Below are 23,612 nucleotides of genomic sequence, written 5' to 3'. Positions count from 1 at the left end.
TTAATGAATGAGCACTTTTCTTATTTAGGCTAAATGTCTCTCAGTATTGAGCTTGCACTTTATTGGTTTGAGCTCTGAGCAGCTCTGTATTGTTTTGCCCCTTTGTTGCAATTTTCAAGATTGTTTTTGCAGTTTGTGCCACATCTTTGTTGAATAAAAATAGTCTTATTTCAATTCAATTGTGATTAATCACCAACATGAAAATTTTAAATGGTGTTGTTGAAAACCACCTGTAAAGTTAACCAAGAATGTTATTTAATCTGCAGGGATTGTAGTGAAAACAGTAAAGAGTAAAAGTTAGATTTCATGGGGTCCTTTAGAGGAGATTTAAATATATTGATATATATATCGTATATCGTGAAATGGAGAAAATTTATCGGGATATTCATTTTTTCCCATATCGCACAGCCCTAATTTCATATTCCTGTTTCTCAGTTCCAGTCCTGAGGGACCTACAGTACACTGCAGGGTCCCCCCCGCCATTTTTTTTCTTGCCCCTCCTCCCCTTACACACCAGATTGAGTTCAGGCAGTGCTTTATGGATAGCCGGAGAGCTCAACAGGATAGGGGAGTGTAGGACTGGAACTGAAAGACACTTTAATCAGGTCACAGGTGCTGTGCAGAAAGGATAAGACAAGCAGCAGCAACAGCATGCACACTCCCCAATAGCACTCGCTTAAACTTCCACGAATAGATTTTCTCATTGGCGCCACTTCATTTCAAGCTTTAACAGCCATGCTTTTTTTTTTGTTTGTTTGTTTTTGCAGCAAGAAAGGAAAACTGCGTCGTTTTCTCAATCAGCGTATCCTCAGAAGCTGAACATGTTAACAAGATGGAAATTCACTCATGCACAATCCCTTATTTCCTTCACTTCACCTCATAGTAAGGAAGAATTTAACACTTACCTGAGCAAAAAGCAAACAATGGCTAGAGATTTAAAAGCTAGCAACAAACGCCTGAGGGAAGATGACTGGCTTGAGAAAGAGGGGAAAAAAAACAACATTGAAGACAAAACAGAAAAGGAAGCAGCACAAAGGAGATTTTTTTTTCCCTTTCTTTAATAGTTACAGCAAAAAAAAAAAAAATCTGAATCTATACTGTATAAACTTACAATTGACCTCCTTAAATACATGAGGGATATAAATATTACAAAATACATCTCGCTTCTTAATCTTTAAAAGTTCAAAATTCAACTCCAGTGAGTTTGGTGCTTTCATAACTCGCTTCACCCTAAGAGACATTTTGGTTGAAACGTTATTGCAGATCTTGCTCCCGCAAAAACAAAAGTAGTTGGAGGGAGAAGAAAAAAAAAAATGAAGAAGAGGCCAGCATTTGTGGGTAGTTCAGCATCCCTGCTCTGTATAAGCAACATGGCTTTCGGTTACAGTGAGCCCTTCATGCAATTTCATTTGTGTGGACTGAAAATATGTGATTAAACAAAAAAAAAAAAAACCCACACACAACCCTGATTTGAGTTTTCAAATCGTGAGAAGATATTTCACATTCATGCATATTTTAGGTCTGAGAAAGCATCTTAAAGACATTAAAACACATTAGTGGGAAGGATCGGACAAACCGAATAAGTGAAAATTAACCCATTTTCCGAAACATTCTTCTTTTTACTACATCTCCTCACATTTTCTATCCTATCAGCCCACCCTTGTGCTGCTCCTCTCCTCCTCTACTTTGTTCTCTCCCATGTGCCCTTATCACTCTCTCCAGATGAGCGTCTGCTCGTTAGTCAACTGTCTGCAAAGCTGCTAAATCACATTAAGTATGCAGGGAACAGAAAAGCAACAGCAGCAGACAGTACTGAGGAAACATGGGTACTCGTGGGCCTTAAACCAACATTACTGGAGCATTTAAAAAGAAGCTTAAGGATGTTTTAATGGGATGTTATTCCGCTGGGAATTTACAGCTTTCATTAACACCCACTGCCTCTGTTTATACACACACAAAAATGACAGCAGCTGAGATTTCCTGACGTGCTTGTATTTAACATTGCGACTCGGCGCTCAGGATTTCCAAACCGCCCTTTCTTTCTTTTTTTTCCTGAAAACAGTAGATAACCTGTGTAAAACTACATACGAAATGTCGCAGTGCTTTGAGAGAGCTGATAGGGATTTGCTCAGAGAGGCCGTGTTTCACCCAATACTGCTGCTCGACACAGGAATGCATGAATAAATAAACAATAACTTAATTTTACATATAGCAAGCTGACCAAAACAACAGACGTACATACAACATCAGAACTCTGAACCGTTACTTCGGTACCATAAGACGTATAGCTTTGAGTGCAGTTGTGGAACACCGCTGCCCCCTGGTGGTCACAGTCAGTCAACAGGACAAAACAAAAAAACGAAGAGCGAACATTTCATTCCAGTCCCTCGACCGCAACACTTGAAAGAAATATTCTGATTGAGCATTTCTGAACAAATGGGAACAGGGTCTTTAATACTCATTTGCACACAACGGTCCAAAACGTTACATCACACATGCTGTGGGTCAGAGAGACTGGAATGGACAAGGACATGGTGGAGTTTGGAACAGTAGCTTCAGTCAGACGCTGCAGGCACTTACATTTGCAAGCACTGAGACAAAGTGGTGAAAACAATTTAAAGCCCTTTGAACAAGATGTGAGCGGATTTGACAATTTGTGCCGGTGGCGAAATAAACCGTTGTATAAAAACACTTTCCCAGGGACACATACAAATACCACCGCCTCACCATCCTCAAAGCTCGATCCTGTGTGTAAGCTAAGGCAAAGCGGTGCAAAGCCCTTTGGGAAGTGAACACTAAGAACAGATAAATACCAGTTTAAAAACAGACCATTTCGGAGTAAGATCATCCAGCTGCAATAGACAGCGTTGTTTTAAGGGTTCTAATAAGCTCCCCAGACAAAAAAAAAAAAAAAACCCACATCATCCATATCCATCAATAGCAGCACATAGACGAAGGTACACATCATTAAAATCATGGTCAGTCTGTTGGCCAGATCCTGAGGTTTGGTGCTTCGGTTTCAAGCAGAACACAACACTGACACTCACAGGACCAAATCAACAAGCATGAGAACACACTTGGACACTCGCCTGCAAACCTCACCTCAACCCCTTAGACAGCGAAGCCAAAAGCTGCTAACGAGAAAATCTTAGCAGGCAGAAAGAAAATTCTGAACTTTACCACAAAACTCGAACATGTGTCAGAGGTCAGGATGGCGTTCACGAGAACGGCAATAAATCTCTCGTTTAGCGTTTCGTTACCAACAGGAAATCATAACCTGTCTGCCCAAAGAGGATCTGGTACAATATATAATAACTGAAAGATCAGGTTACACGTCAGCCTTCTATTTTATTTCTGAATAACCTGCAATGCAAAATCCTACACCTTTCGCTTCCTGTTAGCTCACGCAACCTTGATAAAGTCGAAAGTACGAAGCGCAAAAAGTACCCTCTCTCTCCTTTACAAAATTTGTATTTGGTCTGAATTTCATTCCTGTTTGGTCAAAAATCATAAATGCTACAACTAAACCACAGACATAGGCATCTCTGTACAGACAACACGGAGAGCACGTGGCTCCCAAACGACACAACAGAAAGGCGTTGGCTTGCGAATCCGAATCCGAACGATACCTAGAGGGCAAATCTGGTCATGCTCTCTCGCCTGTTGATCAGAGCGACGATTTTTCAGAGCGTCTGTGAGCTCATGTATGCGGAAGAGGGCAGACAGCACTTTCATTTGCTGAGCAGCAGTTCAGAAAGATACCGCGACTGACTTTATATGCCTCGGAGAAAGCGAGCGCTCACACTCGCCAACTGGTAGCTGACGTGTGACAGGCTAGAGTCGGCCAAGGGGAGTGAATGGGCGTTTAAAAAAAAAAAACTCGAAAAAAACCATGTAGGACTATTTACAACAGCAGGCGAAATACTAAAAGTAGTCTATACGAAGTGTAGCCGAGTTGCACCCAGTAAGTGAAAGAGTGGTCTAACGGACAGAAGGTTCTGCTGGTTTCCACACCCACCAGGACTGGCGCTGTTATTCAGGTGACAGGAAGCATAACCAAGTATCAGAAAAGAAATAGCAGATGAGAGTCATTTTTGTCTGGGCAGCTTACGTAAAATGCTTGTTTTGTAATTCATAAGTTTAAAAAAATAATAATAATAAAATAAAAATAAAAAACCCACCCCAGACTGCAATCCCACCAAGTCTTTCTGTCCATAAACTTGTAACAGTATTAAGTATCTTTATATACAATTCTGCTTAAAACAGATACAGCATAAAAACCACTGTGTTGATTCCATATCTACTCACTGCAGCTTATAGTGTGTGGCGTATAAGTGTACGTATGTGTGCGCGCCATTGCCAGGCTGTCTGGATGGCAGTGCAGTTAGCTCTACTTATGGCGCGTCTCCATCTCACGTCGTGCTCTCGGCAGCGTACGCCTCGAGTGCCGCAGTGTGGAAGAAGTGCGCTACTGCAAAGCCTTATGAACATGTGGAAGCGCATACACTGATTAGACCGGACACATGCTCTCACGTAAGACACAAACGTATGCGCTTTATGCGGTAAGGTGGTGGTAGAGCAGGTAGAGCAGGCCCATGACGAAGCAGTAGAAGAGCAAGAAGCCGGTGGGGACGAGGGAGAAGGGAGAGACAGGGGGAGAGTGTGCTTTTATCTCCTCCTTCAACTCCTCTCCTCCTCTTCCTATCGACAACAGAGACTCCACACAGCGCTGCACGGCACGCAGCTTACTGCAGAGGATATCAGACGCTAGACACACCTCCGTCTGAGGGAGAGAGAGAGAGAGAGAGAGAGAGAGAGAGAGAGAGAGAGCGCAAAAGCAAGAATGAGGCAGCAGAACAAGGAGTTGAAAAAGTAAGAAACGAATGAGAAAGCAGACAAAAAAAAAGGAATAATAGGAATCGAAAGGCAGAAAAATGTGTGAGAAGCATAAAGCAGACAGAATTCAGGTCAGACAAACACGTTAACAACGACACACTTAAGGCAGCACAGAAAAAGAAAAGCACGTTTCTGATAAAGTCCCTTACCTCAGGAACGCCCAGCTTGCGGCAGGCGGCGAGGAAGTTTTCAACGTTGAGACGACACTTGGCGGCACTCAGTTTGGGCTGAACAGAATTAAAAAAAAAAAAAAAAAAAACAGAAGAAAGTTTGCAAAGCAGACGCTCATAAGTATTCCCACCTCATGAGTGCCCAAGGAGGCTGAAGAGGAAGATTGATACCGCTGAGGACTCACCACAGCAGGGGAGGGGATGTGGATGATCGTCACCGACCGAGGACGTATGTGATTGGCTAGCTGGCAGAGGATGGTGCCGTTGGACAAGGATTCGCCGAGATCTTCTGGAAGGGTGATCTTTAGAGAAGACTCCAGGGACTGACAGATGGAGAATGGATGGGAAGACAGAGATGTTAGATGATGCTGTCAGTGCCAAAACGGCAGCATGAGGAACGAGACGACCTTGAGGAGACGACGGCTGCGTTGTGAAGTGACTGTGTAGAATGAATTCTTACCAAACAGTGTGGGAGGACACGTGTTCACGACTCGACATAAATGTTGCTGTTCTTAAAGTACTGCTGAATATGGATGAATACCCAACACGCCCCTTCGTTGCCCTGTAATTATGTCCTCGGCATTTTAACGGCACTGAAATAGGTTTGTAAACATATCAATATAACCTATAGGTTAATCACTAGCTATGCTAGCTAGACTGACAGATCCTGTGATTAAAATTTCTCTCGTACCATATCATCCTCTAATTCTGGATGTCATTGGTCCATGAATTTCGTGGTATTGTTAATTGAGCTCATTTGTAAATGGTCTTGTTCGATTTCTATGGACGTGCCTCCGTTTTAATCCGAAAAAACGCCGACGCATAAATAAACTGAGTTTAGGTGTAGTTTAATGGTTTTCATTGGTACAACTTCAAAGCTTTCTAAACTAAAATATTCTACAACCCCGATTCCAAAAAAAATTGGCACACGGTGTAAAAATGTAAATAAAAACAGAATGCGATGATTTGCAAATCTCATCAATCCATATTTTTTTTTTCCACAGTAGAACACGGACAACATGTTGAATGTTTAAACTGAGAGGTTTTACTCATCTCATCTCATTATCTGTAGCCGCTTTATCCTTCTACAGGGTCGCAGGCAAGCTGGAGCCTATCCCAGCTGACTACGGGTGAAAGGCGGGGTACACCCTGGACAAGTCGCCAGGTCATCACAGGGCTGACACATAGACACAGACAACCATTCACACTCACATTCACACCTACGCTCAATTTAGAGTCACCAGTTAACCTAACCTGCATGTCTTTGGACTGTGGGGGAAACCGGAGCACCTGTAGGAAACCCACGCGGACACGGGGAGAACATGCAAACTCTGCACAGAAAGGCCCTCGCCGGCCACGGGGCTCGAACCCAGGACCTTCTTGCTGTGAGGCGACAGCGCTAACCACTACACCACCGTGCCGCCCCTGAGAGGTTTTACTATTTCATGAAAAAATATATATATTAGCTCATTTTGAATTTGATGGCAGCAACACGTCTCAAAAAAGTAAGGACGGGGGCAACAAAAGGCTGGAAAAGTAAGTGGTACTAAAGAGAAACAGCTGGAGGAACATTTCGCAACTAATTAGCACCAGGTCAGTAGCACTGTTGGACTCGAGGTTTAGCGACTCGACTACAAGTCCAGTCTCAAATCCCCAGTGTTCAAGTCATTAAAGAAAATCAAGTTGAGTCCAACACAAACGCACACATTGATAGCTTTGAGTAGCGTGAAGATGCATGTTCCGTACCATAGCCTACAATAAATCCACAAAAAAAACCATCCATCAGGAATATTTAGGAAAAGGCCGGTGGCACTAAAAGAGAACGCAAAGCAATTTTTTTTTAAATCATCAAAATTCTATTTCTCTCATGTTATTAAATACAGGAATGCACTTTTGAGAGCCATTTTGTTGCTGCTATAGCAAGTTCTGAGTGTTTGAAATATGCTCTGTAATATATCAGTCCATATGTCAAAGCAATGGCCGTAAACGAGATTCGCTGAGATCTGTGCGAGACGTCGTAGGACAGAAGTAAAACGTACAGCGGAAATCAAAGTGACCGACATCTGCCAACGTTGTCAAAAGACGCGCACGCCCTCTTTCGAATGCTGACGTAATCAAGCCGGCAGTTTTGCTTGTTCTGACAGCAATCAGGTAAGTTTGAAAAAAGTAGGCAGTAATCGTCATTTAAACTCGTTTTTGTGCAATATTTCGATGGAAAACAGTTTTCAAAACGGCAGCACTGACACCTGGCTGACACTTCACGTTTCAAAGTCTCGCACAAGTCTTGTAAAGATCACGCGGATAAGCGACGCCTGCCGTGGACCAAACGAACTACATTCAACACGGCTAAAAAACGAATAGGCTGATAAGTATAATATTTAATTGCAATTAATTGCCAATACGAGTCACGATATAAGGTTACTAAAAGCGAAAATGTAATTGAAGAACACGTTAAGAAATAAAGCAAGTTTAAAAATGACTTCAGTTCTCCTTTCATGTTAAGCATCCATGTGAAAAACAACACTCTCGCAAACATAACACTCATGTGCTTTACTGTAACAAATGCACTTGTGTGCATTTCAAAAGCATAATCATGTTACACAAACATGACGCATCTCAAACAAAAAACTGCACGAGAAATCTGTACAAGCAAAGCCGACAATCCTGGGGCGTTCTCTCCAGGCATTTTAGCGCCATTAACGTTAGTTTGTTCCTGAACGGGACGTATGAACAGGTGAACGTGCATTCTCTTGCACAAAATTAGGATAAAAATTAATGGAGATATAAATCTCTTACGCCAAATTATTATGGCATGTTACAAAAAATAAAAGAAGAAAAAAAAGTCCTCGTCTCCAATTTACGAGTCTGAATGCAGTTAATGCACGAGTCTGAGTCATCAGTGCTCAAGTTCAAGTCATGAGTCCTTAAAATTAGGGCACGAGGTGGACTAGAGTCTGAATCCTGGTCATTAGCACGACTGGGTATAAAAAGAGCATCTTAGAGAGGCAGAGTCTCTCAGACGTAAAGATGGGCAGAGGTTCGCCAATCTGTGAAAAACTGTGTCTACAAATTGTGGAACAATTTCAGAATAACGTTCCTCAACATAAAAATTGTGAAGGCTTTGAATATCTCATCATCTACAGGACATGATCTAATCAAAAGATTCTGAGAATCTGGAGAAATCTCTGTGTGCAAGGGACAAGGCTGAAAAGCCATATTGGATGCTTGTGATCTTCAGGCCCTCAGGTGGCACTGCATTAAAATCAGACATGAGTCCGTAACGGAAATCACTGCATGGGCTCAGGAACACTTCCAGAAATCATTGTCTGTGAACACAGTTTGCTGTGCTGTCCACGAATGCAGGTTCAAGCTCTATCACGCAAAGAAGCAGCCCGAAGTGAACATGATCCACAAACACCACCATCTTTTCTGAACCAAAGCTCATTTAAAATGGACTGAGGCAAAGTGGGAAACTGTTCTGTGGTCAGACGAATCGAAATTTGAAATTCTTTTTGGAAACCATGGACACCACATCCATTGGACTAAATAGGAGAGGGAACATCCGCCTTGTCATCAGCGCTCAGTTCAAAAGCCTGTGATGGTATGGCAGTGCGTTAGTCTTGCACATCTGGAAAGGCGCCATCAGTGCTGAAAGGTATATGCAGATTTTAGAGCAACATGCGCTCCCATCCAGACAACGTCTTTTTCCGGGAAGGCCTCGCATATTTCAGCAAGACAATTTTAAACCACATACTGCATCCATTACAACAGCATGGCTTCATAGTAGAAGAGTACGGGTGCTGAACTGGCCTGCTGGCAGTCCAGACCTTTCACTAATTGAAAATGTTTGGCGCACCACGAAAACGAAAAAGACGACCCAGGACTGTTGAGCAGCTAGAATCCTGTATCAGGTAAGAATGGGACAACATTCCTCTCCCAAAACTCCAGCAACTGGTCTCTTCAGTTCCCAGACGTTTACGGACTGTTGCTAAAAGAATAGGGGACGTGACACAGTGGTAATCATGGCCCTGTCCCAACTTTTTTGAGACGTGTTGCTGCCATCAAATTCAAAATTACCTTTTTTCTTAAAATGGTACATTTTCTCACTTTAAACACTTGATATATGTTGTCTTAGTCTGGCTAACGCGACTTCAAAGCTCTGCGAGCTATTGGTCTGGCAAAGATATTAAGCCCAACTGTTTCCCAAAGGCGTGGTTGACCCGCCTCCCTGAAATGCCTCATTTTGCTATTGGTCGAAGCCAGAAAAGGCTGTGACGAAGCTTAAACCAATCACATCACTCTTTCCTCTGACGTATGTGACGCGACGGAAACTGCTTGAGTAACAGGAAGAAGATAAATACCTCCAGGGCTGCTCTTTGCTCCGTTTTCAATGAGAACTTCCCGTTGAATGCTTTCAATACAGCATCTACCGCTGTGTCAAAGGCTTGCCGCTGCTCCATGTTCGTAATGTTTCTAGTGAATGAAGCGCTTCCGGCATAGATTCTGTAAACAATCTATGGCTTCCGGTCGCAGTTCTACTACGTCAGTGCCTTGAACACGCCTCTACCCAGGGCCGTTGGAGATGCTCAAAGTTGATTGGCTTCCGATTTTTCGGGAGCTTGGAAGAGCTGTAGGTAGCTTGCCTGGCCAGACTAAGCTCGCAACAGGCCCTCGTGTTGCGTCACGCTTAGGATGGGCGGGCCCAGGCTAATGTTGTCTGTGTTTGACTGTGAAAAATATCTGGGTTTATGAGATTTGCAAATCGTTGCATTCTGTTTTTATTTACATTTTACACAGCATCCCAACTTTTATGGAATTGGGGTTGTAGTTCATAGCTGTATCATATTCAAATTTGTAAATAAATAAAAAAAAAAAATACTAAAAAAGTGTTCATTTCTCATGCTGAGTTTGAAAGTGAGAAGCAGGGAGCCGTGTAGGAGGAGAGACCTGGTACAAGTGCCAGACGACTGCAAAGAAAAATGCAACGAGTACATAAGGCACCCTTACCTTGCGTAACTGCAAGATTTCTGCTCTCTCCTCTCGTGGTGATTTGAGCGTGGATCGGGACTCACTGCGACCTGACTCAGCCAGAGACTGCATTGATCCTAAACACGAACACAAAATTGTATAACCACCAATGCAAGTTATTTCCATATGAAAATTCAGATACTGAAAGTCAATAGGTTTATCAGGTACAGCCATCCTAAAAAGATGCACTTTGTTCGAACGGGCCCCATCCATAATTATAAAGAGACCACTGCAGGTACTGCTGATGGATCATGGACCATTCTCAGCACAGAGCTATGAAAAAGTGGCATGGTGCAAATCTACTGGCTGCAGCAGTGGTGTTGCGTCTTTAAACACTACACATTTCCTGAAAGCTTTACACTGCAAAAAATAAAAATCTTAAGAAGTTTATTTGTCTATTTTCAAGTCAAAACATCTAGCTACCCTTATTATAAGACGTAATTGCCCAACAAGCAAAACCTCATTTAGCTAGAAAGGCTAGTTTTTAGACAGTCCATCTTGAAAATCTTGTAGAGACAAAATGTCTTGAAAAAGTCTTATTTGGAGCACCTTTGAAAATAAAAAGTTTTTTTTAAAACAAGTACATTTTGGACATTTGTCTCACCTCACCGAATCCAGGGACACATGTCGGCTGAAACGAATCCGAGATAATCGCAAAAGAAGCATTTTTTTTTCGAAATTTGTGATTTTCATTTTTTTCCATAATGTGCAAGTTGAAATCTTGAAGAATGCAATCAGTATTTCAGATAATAGATTGTTTTGTTGGAAAAGCATACATTTTTTGTTGCAAATTGTCTCGTTTTTGTCAGGACTGTAGCCTGCTGGGGGGTGTGGGTAAATTACCATATGGGCCATTCACATGATGATTTAAGCCTTTTGCTTTTTTTTTTTTCCGCCAATCAGCTGTATGATACGAGCTGAGCTCGTGGCTACTTAAGCTGCATACAGGCATGTAATTTCACTATTGAATGAGCAAGCTAAACAGATTGCAGAGGAGCTGAAACACCGTGAAGCAAACAGACGCATGGTAGTTACATCGGAGATGACCATTTCTAGCAAAAAAACCGCAACCAAAAGGAAGTGTTCTAGGACTACATTCCATCGGAGGCATTGGTGTGTGCAAGGCGCCGTTTCTCTTTCTGATGGGGTGAGTTTATTAATCTAAGGTTGTGTGGTTATTTTTGCATGTAACGGAGAGTGTTGTGGTTTGGTTACATGAAACTAGCGTTGTGTTAGTTGTGTCATCATCGTGCTATCTTTCTTTCTTACGGTGTGAGTAATTTTTCAACCACAAAACGTTAAAGTATACTTTAGGACTTATTTTTGCTCTTCATAATTGTGTTGGGCATACTTTGCATGGAAGGAAAATTGACGTGGTGATTCTTTGTTTACATGAAAGTAGCATCGTGCTAGCTAGTAGGGGGTAGGGCTTTCCTTAATGTCATGCAAATGAGCAGCATTATGTGGCCGCCCTACACCCAGAGTAGCTGAGATGGAAAACTTTGAGGGCGATTTTCTCCCTTTTCTGTTTTAAGAGTTATGCACTTTCAAAAGGCCACACATTCTTCAAATATTGTCAGATCTCCACATGGAAGGCATCATTGGAAAGCTTAGAAACTGTACTTTCTGAATCTGTCAATAACTCAAAATGCCCCTGGGCGGACATGTGTCCCTGGATTCCGTTTTCTGACACATTTGTCAAATGCAGTTCATCTTGTTTCAAGAAAAAAAAAAAGTATGCTTGTTTTGAGAATAAATGAACTTTACTGAAATCTTTGAATCTTTCATTACAATTCAACTCCACCTTACAGATCCTAAGTTTACTGCGACTGTTTTCTCAGTCATTCAGAGTGAGCTCCTTCTAGATGCTGTACAGACTCTAGACCAGACAAGTGCCTTCAAAAAGGCTATGAGTGAGTGGAGGGCGTTTTAGTGAGGGCTTTTTGGAATGCTGTGAGTTAAGTTCAGTGTTTTTTTTTTTGTTTGTTTGGGTTTGTTTTGTGCCTGATCTTGTAAACCCCTCGTACACATGAATAGTCAGTGCCCCCAAAATGCACTGTTGCTTTGGCGTTGTGTAAGCACTAAGTCAAAATGCGTAGACTTTTTTTTTGGTGCCTGAGGTCCTGGGGAAGTGGAATCTTAAGAGATGTTTTAATGTTTGAATGTTGAAATGGGAAAAAAAATAAACTTGTTGCAATGCTACACGTGTCGTCAACTTGATTCAAGATAGTCTCCGGTCTCATATCTAGAGTATTTTACTAATTACAGGTCACAAAAGGAGAATCTTTTAAGCTAGCAATGCTTAGTTGTAGAATTTAACAATCCTAATATTAGTATATCTCATCTCATCATCTCTAGCCGCTTTACCCTTCTACAGGGTCGCAGGCAAGCTGGAGCCTATCCCAGCTGACTACGGGTGAAAGGCGGGGTGCACCCTGGACAAGTCGCCAGGTCATCACAGGGCTGACACATAGACACAGACAACCATTCACACTCACATTCACACCTACGCTCAATTTAGAGTCACCAGTTAACCTAACCTGCATGTCTTTGGACTGTGGGGGAAACCGGAGCACCCGGAGGAAACCCACGCGGACACGGGGAGAACATGCAAACTCCGCACAGAAAGGCCCTCGCCGGCCCCGGGGCTCAAACCCAGGACCTTCTTGCTGTGAGGCGACAGCGCTAACCACTACACCACCGTGCCGCCCTAATATTAGTATATTTATCTTAAATTCAGTTTTTACTGCTAAGACTTTGTCATGAATTTAAGTGAAATACCCTTAAAATGAAATAAATAAAAATGGCTTGAATGGCTAAATGTAAGAAGTACGATCTTGTTATAAGAACTATTTTGATTATTTTGAGTTAATCAGATCTCGCATAATAAGTTCCCCAATCTTATTTTGGAATTATTTCATCTAAAAACAGGTTAGATTTTTCATCTTACTTTAAGAAATCTTACCAAGTCAAATTTGACTAGTTCCACTGGCAGATTTTTTTCACCTGATTCAAGCAAATATGCTTTGTTTTAATCTTTTATTTCTTATTTTTGAAAGGCCATTTTTTGCAGTGTACTATACATATCCAGCTGGTTAGTGTAGCTTTGTATGCACAGTTACAGCTCAATGTTTTCCGGGCAACATGTTTCAATTTTCTTCGAGCCCAATGGTTGGCGATTACTTTCCTAGAAGCTTATTATAGAAGAGTCTCTTCTCCCCACCACACCCGCTTATCAACAAACATCGTTTTATTCATTAAAGAATGGCACGTAATACAGGGTCAGTCAAAATTATGTTAACACTAATGGATTATTTTTCTCCTGAAAGTGCGTGTGTGCCGTGGCTGCTGCTGGCGTAATTGGGCCTTACCTTTTTTTTGACACCCCCCACACTGACATCAGATGTCTACTTCCAGATGATGCAGCAGTACACCACTGATGAATTTCCACTAAAGATCCGATTGGTTTCTACCATTTAAGTGTCAACATAATAATTTTGACTAACCCTGAACTTTTTATCCATTCACAGTTACGTTTAATGCTGCGGAACATCCAAGAAGCAAAGTAGTCGCTTCCTCACCAGCCTCAGAGAAACCATGACGACTGTCTAAAAACGGTCTCCAGTTACAGCTTTACCTTTAAAGGAGATATGCAGAACCTTTATTTTTAAATACATTTCTGAGTGGATAGTATCGCCATCCTTAACTCTTGTATTCTGCATAAATGGGAATAAATATTACATATACAGTGCGTGACGTCACTGCGGGAACTGGTTTTAAGGCCGAGGCCTTTTACAGCTATAGACCAAAGTCATATAAATAAAATTTTCTGGTGAAAGTAAGAAATCCCGTGACCGACTTGCTCAACTAAGACTGATTTGACTTCACTGATTGTGGGTTGACTCTCATTAAAACAGGATAGGGTGTTATAACTTATGCAGCATACATGTACATGCATGCATTTTCACTGATAAAACATAAAAGGCTAATTAAATAATCAGATGAACTGAGACAATCGCATTCTGAAGCAAATTAAATAATCTTATACCGGTAACTTAAACACACAATACAAGTTACATGTATTAATCTAAATGCAGGTAAACAACGTGTTGATTTTGTTGTTTTTTTATCCAAATGAGAGTCGGAGCTTACTCGTCTGTGTTCTCACTTCTTAAAGGCTGACCTTGTGGCCGATTTGTTTTGAAACAATCTGACTTTCAGTTGTTCGTTCAGTTCTCCGTTCATTCACTTCTTCCACGCAAGGGCGAGATGGCAGCGATATTCAGTTTAGAAATCAAACGGCTGCTCCACTCATTCTCCTCATACTGAGTACTCCGCCATTACTGCTCAGCTCAGGCAATTACTAAAACCCGGGATCAAACGGAACGGCACCGGTTTTAGCAAAAATCGGAGGGAGGTCACTGCCCGAGCGATAGGTCACATCCTGTTCCGTCCCAGGTTACACCAACAACCCTCAAGCTCACAACTCCGGGAGGACTGGTGCAACTGAACTTTCTTTTTTTAAATAAATAAAAGTACTTTCCTTTAATTGTTTGTACTGCACCCTCTTTCAATACGGGCTTATAGCCAACACTCCTCAACAGATCAGAGGACTCATACGAGTCTTCAGTAAAATGTGCAGAGCAGAGGAGAGACCACTTCATAGCCGCCCAGTGTGCCCGTGAACTTCTTGAAAAACGCGTCCAAATCTTTGCAGTTTGAACATTCTTGGGCCATGAATGCAACATAATCCACCTTCTGTCGTGTTGCTGGCGGGTGCAAAAACACATCTACGTTGCATGGCGATAAATTAGCTCAAAATGGAGGATCGGAGTTGCAGTCAGCTCTGTGTTTTAGTATAGCAGAAATGGCGATGAGACCGATAGACTTCCTGCTGTGACGTTACGGACGTCAAGGTCATTCACTCAGACCGCTACCTATATAAATCACTTTAATCGTAAAAATTACTCTATTAGATTTATTGTCAACGCTTAAAACTATTCCTGTGCCATTCTTGAGGTATTTATAAACGAAAGTGAGGCCATGGCTCTGCGTATCTGCTTTAACTGTTTGAGCATGGACACTGGAGACTCCTTCCAACAACGCATTACCCTTTTAAAAAGGATATTTTAAAATCCATTTATGTCAAGTCCCTGCACAAGTTGAGTAATAGCACTGCTGTTATGGAAAATTCATCAAACTGTTCTGGTGAATCAGAATTGAGAATTTCACAGTGCTCCGTGACGACTGTCATTATTATGGCTTTATAGAAAACGTTTCAAAAATACTTATAAAAAGCATTTCATTTAAAATCACTAGCAGACTCGAGAACAAACTCATTCTGGGTGCATGCATTGTGAAACCCTACTGTATTAGAAAGGATTCTTGTTTATGGTATTATTTATATACAGCTCAAGCCTACACTCTGTGCGTGCGTGCGTGTGTGTACCTGAAGTCCTGACGTTGCAGCGGGAAGAGGCGCGGAAGAGGAAGCTGTTGGGTTTGGGAGCGCTGCCAGTGGGAGAACATGGCTTAGCAGAGGGCACATCTACGTATAAAAATAAAACAAGACAACACTAAAGATTACATCTCTCTTTAAAAAAAAAAAAAAAAGCCCAACAACTTGTATATCAATATTCGGAGAAAGTGTAACCATGTAAAAACGTGTGGAGATGGTGCTGCACCTGTGCGGCTTGTTGAACGCTGCAGGGAAATTGGATAAATCTGATCCACAGTCTGAAAGAAAAGGTACAGAACACATATTTGCACACTGCATTAAGTACAAACACGTAATCCAATGATGACGAGAGACACAAAACTGAGACTCCTCCGGTGTTCCCCAAGGCTCTGTCCTCGGTCCCATCCTATTTATCATCTATCTCCTTCCTCTTGGTCATATTTTCCGTAAATACAACATCCATTTCCATTGTTACGTGGACAACACCCAGCTCTACCTCTCTTCTAAACCCACCTCCACCTTCCCGCCCCCTCCCTCTGTGTCTGTTTACAGGAAATCAAATCCTGGCTCTCCTCAAACTTTCTCAAACTCGGTGATTAAACTGAGGTCCTCCTCGTTGGTTCTAAATCCATTTCTCACTAACACTCCCAGATTCACCATCCCCATTGACAACTCCTCCGTTTCCCCTTCCCCTCAGGTTAAGAGCCTGGGTGTCGTCCTTGACAGCTCTTTGTCATTCCAAACCCATATTAATAATGTTACCCGGTCGGCCTACTTCCATCTTCGCAATATTAACTGCCTCCATCCGTCCCTTACTTCCAATAGCGCTGCCATCTTGGTCCACACTTTAGTCACATCCTGCCTAGACTACTGTGACTCCCTCCTCTTCGGTCTCCCCTACAAGTCCATCCATAAGCTCCAACTAGTCCAGAACTCCATCCATCCATCACATCACTCCTGTTCTCCAACAACGCTACTGGCTTCCTGTCAAATTTCGCTTAGACTTTAAAATCCTGCTCCACACTTTCAAGGCCATCCACAACCTCGCCCCCCTAGACCTCTCCGACCTTCTCCACGTTAACACTCCCTCCCGGACACTCAGGTCAGCCTCCTCCATCAGCCTCACTGTGCCGTCTGTCCACCATGGGGTCCAGAGCCTTCAGCCGCTCTGCCCCTCGCCTCTGGAACTCCCTCCCCCCTGACATCAGGAATATTAACTCATTATCCATCTTCAAAACCTGTTTAAAAACCAACCTTTTCAAACTTGCCTGCCCACTATAACTTGTCACCCACTACTGCTGATTTCTGATTTTATTGCATTTACTGTATATTGTTGTGTCTTTTTTGCTTTTTTTATTGTCGTTTATGTGTATTGTGAGGTGACGTTGAGTGCCCTGAAAGGCACCTTAAATAAAATGTATTATTACTCACAACAGATCTTTGGCGGAGCCCGTTAACAGCGGTGCTGCTGTCTGTAGAGTCACCACTAGAGGGAGACAGAGAAGGTCAGAATAATAAGAGCTTCATCACAATCATCTCCCAGCATACAGGATGGACGCAAACTTTTACCGAGAAACCAGTTTTTCCTTTTAGCATTTAACCTCCTAAGGCCCAAGCTGTTTTTTTTTACATGCATTTTTTATTTCTCTTTGCTATTTGGGCTTATTAGAACCTGATTAGAATAAAAACTAAGCATCATCTTTTGATAAGATGTGCTTTTAGAGAAAAAGTATGTCCACATATGTGGATTCTTGTTCCGAATTTCCATAAAGTGCTGTCCACGCATGTGACCGCTAAGCCCTAGGAGGTTAAACTTGGGTTTAAGCGTTAAATAAAGTCCCAAAAATCTGCGACTAACAGGCTACGACACACTAGCTGTTAGTGACGGTGAACACAGCGTCACCATGAACACGACGCAGGCCTCGACCATCTTACCACGAGACACTTCCTGTTCCTGTCTGTTTGCCTGCTGTCGCTGACTGACTTCCTGTTTTCGCTGCTGTCTTCTGCAGACTGGAAGAAAACAGTAAAGAAAAAAAAGGCACAATTAGATTTTTTTTTTCCTTTTAAATAAAAAGTCGTCTGATTGTGCACCCACTTACATGAAACTACTTGTGCGGTTTTAGTTTGTATTAGTTTTATTCCCATAACCCAAAAGATTACATTAGTAATACTGTGCGATTGTGTTTCAGCCAAGGATATTACCCAGTGCAGGTTATGAAATTATTTTGTATATTATGTGATGTGGCGGCACGGTGGTGTAGTGGTTAGCGCTGTCGCCTCACAGCAAGAAGGTCCGGGTTCGAGCCCCGTGGCCGGCGAGGGCCTTTCTGTGCGGAGTTTGCATGTTCTCCCCGTGTCCGTGTGGGTTTCCTCCGGGTGCTCCGGTTTCCCCCACAGTCCAAAGACATGCAGGTTAGGTTAACTGGTGACTCTAAATTGACCGTAGGTGTGAATGTGAGTGTGAATGGTTGTCTGTGTCTATGTGTCAGCCCTGTGATGACCTGGCGACTTGTCCAGGGTGTACCCCGCCTTTCGCCCGTAGTCAGCTGGGATAGGCTCCAGCTTGCCTGCGACCCTGTAGAACAGGATAAAGCGGCTAGAGATAATGAGATGAGATGAGATTATGTGATGTACTTGTCCATTTGTCCAACCATCATTAAACCCTCTCATTTCTTCTGCTTCCTGAATGGACGTCTTCTCACTTTCAGAGACGACACCCCGGTGTAATCTGTACTCACCGCTCCCTCTGCTGCTGCTGCGCACGCTCCCTCTCCTGCCAGAGCTGCAGCGTGCCAGGCCTCTTCTTCTCCTCTAGTGTGGGACTGGACGGACAGCCTGCATCAGTCGAGTCGCTGCCAACACTCCTCCTGCACAGAGCAGAATTACATCCAACAGAAATGCCAGAACATCCCGTCTTCAAAAATGTTCGAGGCAGCGTTCAGGGTTTCGAGTCTTGACTAAAAATGGAACTAATGGAACTAAAAATCTCAAGCTCAGCTGAATGCAATGTCTCTGCACACACACACCCCTTCACTCTCAGCAGCAATCATGTTCACTATAATACGGTAATGCTCTTCACCACTGGAGGTTACACTAATAATAAATGTTCATTACTCCAGACTGATGGCAGAGAAAGAGCCACAAACGAGTCGTTGGTTCTTGATTGGTTCGATGGATGCATATCCGCTGAGCTGCAGACAGCCAATCAGATTACAACCTTCAACATCCTGAAGCTTGTAGCCAGAAAAGTGAACATAAAACATTAGATGCTTTGAGGTGTGTGGGCAAGGTGCCTGAGGCGGAGACTAAAGTATGTTCGTCTGACACTTTATTGCACCAAGTAAAGATTTTCCGAATAAATGGAGTCAAATTGATAACATTTTACAGGGTTGAACGGATGTTTAATAATATTTCATAATAAAGAACTCTGAAAACAGTAAGATAACCATAAAATAAATACATGATTAAGATAAAACAATAATAAAACTGTAAATTGTAACTAAAATGTAATTAAATAATATATATTTTTTAAATATGACCAAACAAACAAACAAAAAAAAAAACATATGCACCAGTCAACACACTCTTTATTAATTAAAAAATAGTCACTTCATGTCTTAAAGTAATGATGGATGTCGTTTCTCTTTACTTAGTCAAGCGCCTCTTGACATATACGTTATTTCCCAGCTGGGAGGTCCGTATGGTGGAATACCGTGACCGAGGTCTTGAAAGTACTGAGCGAGGCCCTCTGGGCTGAGGTCAGTATTCAAGGCCGAGGTCACGGTATTTCACCATACGGTCCGACCTTAAGCTGGTAAATAATACATTTATTTTTTCTTTACCAAATTCTAACAGAAAACGAGAGCGCCCGAAAGGGAAAATCGAGCCGAGCCGCCATTTTGAATCCTCATTCACGGCTGTAATGCAAACGGCTTCCTCCTCAGTATACAAGTGCACTTCCATGGCAGGAAAAAACTACATTTTGCCGCTTATGTCGTCCCCTATTTATACAAATAGGAGTCATTCAGGATTCAGCCATGTTTTTGCTCGGCGTTAGCAACAGTTAGAGGTTTTTAGCTTTCTCCTGAAATGTTTTCTTTTATTTCTTCTTCCTCAGGGTAGTAAAACTCGCTTTCGCTGTGAACACTGTCGTTATCGCTATGCATGCTGTAAAATTAATGCAATTCTCCTGAGAAATGCTGGCAAAAATTTATAAGATTTTTGATAATCTTATAAATAAATCTTTAAAAAAACAAAAAGAGATAAAATGTTGACCAAAAAAAAAAAAAAAAAAAATCTACTGTGTTTGTTGTTGTTGTGAACGAGCGAGCTGCCAGAGGGCCATAATCGGGGTCCGTAACTGGGGTCTATACTGTAAGATACGGACCCGCTCGCCAGCCAATCAGAGCTCAGGATTTGAATCACGAAAAAAATATGGATTACTACAGTTGTGGAATAGGGCCATTTACTGTCGTATTATTATTTACTATTTGAGCTCAAACACACATTAAGGCGTCAAGAAATTGCATTAATTAACTTTTGACGAGGCACAGCTACTAATTGAAAAGTGTTCCAGGTGACGACCTCATGAAGCTGGTTAAGATAATGCCAATAGTACACAAAGAGTCATCAAGGGAAACGCTGGCTACCGTGAAGAATCTAAAATACGAAACCAACACATTTTGTTTTCTCCCATACGTTCCAGATGTTACTTCACAGTTTTGACGTCTTCAGTATTGCTCTACAATGTAGAAAAGAAACGCCAAATATACACGAGTACGTGTGTCCAAACTTTTGTCCAAACCGTACAACAAAAATAACTCGAGAAACTAAAAAAGTAAATATACATTTTAAGCTGCTTTTTAAACTCGCCATGCATCCTGTCAGATGGAGTTCTACATTGTGGGAACGCGTACACTAAACCCCAGGGTCTGACACTGCCGTGGTGCACACGGAGCTGGATAAATCGGACGCATTATAAGGTGCCAATCCATAAGAGTCTGTGAAAAATGCTACTCATGTTGATTTCATGGGTGCAAGCATAAAATTTTCAAAAACCTGAAAAGTCTGACAAAGTCAGACGTGCATGGTGCAGCCATGCGGGGGGGTTGCAAAGGGGGGTGAGCCCCCCTTAGGGCTCGAAAAAAAATTTAAAATTACAAGTTAAAATGGTTGCCTCATACAAACACAATATTAATAGTTATAATGATTTGCATACTCACATCAAATGTTTAATACATTTCATCAATTCATCTGAAATAATATTTCAAGTACAAGGCTTGATGTTTCAAAACATCTAGCAACTACTAATTTAAATGTTGAAACAACCATTTTTAATTTGCTTTTGCTGTGATACTTTTTTTTTTTTTACAATATATATACAGCTTGACTTAAAATAAGGGGCCGCATGTCTTGATGTCCTCAGAAACTCCTGGATTTTAGCAAACAAGATTCAGCTTTTTCCATATACAAAAATATCTATATTTTATAATCCATTATGCCTCGGTCACAACCGGCCGTACGTGCTCCGACGGCCGGTCTACGTGCAAAAAACGCAGGAAACGCACGGAGGGCGCGCGTGTGATGTGCTGATTTTCGAGCCGTAGACTGGCCGCAGAGGTTCTTTGTCATGTCAAACAAACTCTACGGGCGCTTACGTTTTTTTCAGGTTGCAAGACAAACTTACGGCCAACGTGCGTCTTTCTCCACGAAAGAAACAAAACAAAACAACAAAAAAAAACGCAGCAATTTGGGAAACGCCAAAAATCGCACGGCCAAAAAATCGTACGTCTGGTTGTGACCTCGGCTTTACTGACTACAAATGAGTTTTCAACCTAACAACCACATTAGAAAAGATGATTAAAAAAAAGCTAACTAACTTATTTCAAGACCTACCTTACTTTTATTTAATAATTGAAAGGTAATCAAATGTCTCATCTCATCATCTCCAGCCGCTTTATCCTTCTACAGGGTCGCAGGCGAGCTGGAGCCTATCCCAGCTGACTATGGGCGAAAGGCGGGGTACACCCTGGACAAGTCGCCAGGTCATCGCAGGGCTGACACATAGACACAGACAACCATTCACACTCACATTCACACCTACGGTCAATTTAGAGTCACCAGTTAACCTAACCTGCATGTCTTTGGACTGTGGGGGAAACCGGAGCACCCGGAGGAAACCCACGCGGACACGGGGAGAACATGCAAACTCCACACAGAAAGGCCCTCGCCGGCCACGGGGCTCGAACCCGGACCTTCTTGCTGTGAGGCGACAGCGCTAACCACTACACCACCGTGCCGCCGGTAATCAAATGTAAAAAAAAAAAAAAGTTTATAAAAGCAGATACTTGTGATGAATAATTTCAATTCTAGAAGAAAGCACATTGCATTTGCACATCACACAATATCAGATGACTATTTAAATCACCAATAAATGTTTTGAATTCACTTATTATGACATACAGTAGCACAAAAATCAGAAAAGTGATTAGTCTCATCGGCGTGACTTTTAAGTCCCTTCTTCCCGCTGGAGTCGGACTTGATAGTCTTTGAACAGCGGTCACAATACGCAACTCCCGGGACGTCCGGTTTTCTCAGCCATATTCCCCCATTTGTCACCGTTTTGTCACACTCGCTTAACCATTCCCATCTCCATTTATTTCTAGACGTCTTTTCTAATTCTTTTGTATTGGAGCCTTCCGATAAAAACTTCATTTTGATCAGCAACCAGAGGCAAAGCACGTGGATCTGTCACAAGGGAGGGAAGCGAAATAAGGCTTATTATAAAAGCTGAAGTTTCATTGGACGGCAGTTAACAGTGAGCCAAACAAAAGCACCGTGCTAACTTGCACCAAAAGAAACGGCGACTCATGGGAATAGCTGTGTTGATTTGGTCGAACAACGTGCTACGTGCATGAAACATGATAGATCACCACATGTATAACACCGTGAAACAACGGGCTAGTCAGGACCGCTCGTCGGTGAGCGGCGTATAAATTGAATGAGGTTTGTGGCGAAGACGAGGTGAGAAGATTTGTCTCGTGCAGAGACTGTACCGCGGTACAACGCTGAGAGTGAGACAGTGAGAGGTCACCCCCCGAAAATCTCAACGGATTTACACGATTTGGAAAAATGACTTTCAGAACTGAAAAAAACGGAGCTTCCGGAACATGCCGGAAAACTTGCACCCATGTAGGACTGGTTTGTGCTAGAGCACTCGCTGGACTGGTGTTCACACTCCGGCAGCCCTGAACCCTGGGAGGAACCTAATATTAAAAAAAAAAAATCACTGTTGACTTTTCCCAGCTCCTCAAACACACACTGAGAGGCTGACCTTGTCAAATATGTGAGGGAGGTTTGGAGAGAACATGAGAGTGGAACACAAAGAGTGGCGAAAAAGAAGGAAGAAGAAAAAAAAAAAAAGTTTGTCCTTCGAGTCTGCAAATATATTTACTATGTACATAATACCCAGTAACAAGCCATGTTTTAGAATTAAAAAGCAGTTTTAGATTTCTTATACAATGGGAACTAGAGGTGTATTGTGAGGTGCATTCATGAGGATGAGCTCATACTTCCACTGCTGTGTGTAAACAGTTTTACCTGCTGCCAACTGAATCAGGGCTCTGTGAGGGCGTGGACCTGCTTTCAGTCTTCTCCTGAAAGAGACACAAAGCCAACGAACAAATAAAGACAGAGTACCGAAACACACTAATGTAAATCCATGAGGTGCACACGAACTACGCGGCAGGTAGATCGATAATTATTCTATCCACATTTACCAGATATGAGCAATCGCGTGCTCCGATTGGCTCCTCTAGGATATCAGCTCATATACCGTGAGGAGAGAAAAACAAAATAGCAGAGCGTGTTGCTACCAAGGACGAAATAAAAACTACTCGAAAATATACAAGTATTTGATAGTAAGAATATTTATTTTTTCGCGGTGCGGTTTCCATCAAATCCTGCACTCTGGCGACTCGCTCGTTCACAACAAACATAGTAGCAATTTTGTGTCAACGTTTATTTTCGCATTTCTCAGGAGAATAGCATTAATTTTA

At 42.2% G+C, this 23,612-nt stretch overlaps 1 protein-coding gene across 3 annotated transcripts in view; it reads right to left on the bottom strand.

The window, feature by feature from the left end:
- Positions 1 to 23,612, bottom strand: part of lrch4 (leucine-rich repeats and calponin homology (CH) domain containing 4) — a 94,660-nt gene that overhangs the window by 1,760 nt on the left and 69,288 nt on the right. The window contains exons 9-18 of one of the 3 annotated variants that reach the window (XM_060917962.1): positions 23,155 to 23,210; positions 18,294 to 18,422; positions 17,488 to 17,565; positions 16,984 to 17,038; positions 15,779 to 15,830; positions 15,544 to 15,642; positions 10,074 to 10,171; positions 5,252 to 5,389; positions 5,046 to 5,123; positions 906 to 974 (exon numbers count right to left, since the gene is read on the bottom strand). In XM_060917962.1, the coding sequence (XP_060773945.1) occupies positions 936 to 974; positions 5,046 to 5,123; positions 5,252 to 5,389; positions 10,074 to 10,171; positions 15,544 to 15,642; positions 15,779 to 15,830; positions 16,984 to 17,038; positions 17,488 to 17,565; positions 18,294 to 18,422; positions 23,155 to 23,210 (822 nt within the window). In that variant the 3' untranslated portion in view covers positions 906 to 935. Of the gene's footprint in view, positions 1 to 905; positions 975 to 1,038; positions 4,784 to 5,045; positions 5,124 to 5,251; positions 5,390 to 10,073; positions 10,172 to 15,543; positions 15,643 to 15,778; positions 15,831 to 16,983; positions 17,039 to 17,487; positions 17,566 to 18,293; positions 18,423 to 23,154; positions 23,211 to 23,612 lie in introns of those variants that run through there. The other 2 variants (XM_060917800.1, XM_060917884.1) reach the window with 2 other exon arrangements.

Source organism: Neoarius graeffei, chromosome 1 (genome assembly GCF_027579695.1).
Source record: "Neoarius graeffei isolate fNeoGra1 chromosome 1, fNeoGra1.pri, whole genome shotgun sequence".
Lineage (NCBI taxonomy): Eukaryota > Metazoa > Chordata > Actinopteri > Siluriformes > Ariidae > Neoarius > Neoarius graeffei.
The sequence above is the reverse complement of the archived record's forward strand: the minus strand, read 5'-3'. Positions and strand labels throughout refer to the sequence as shown.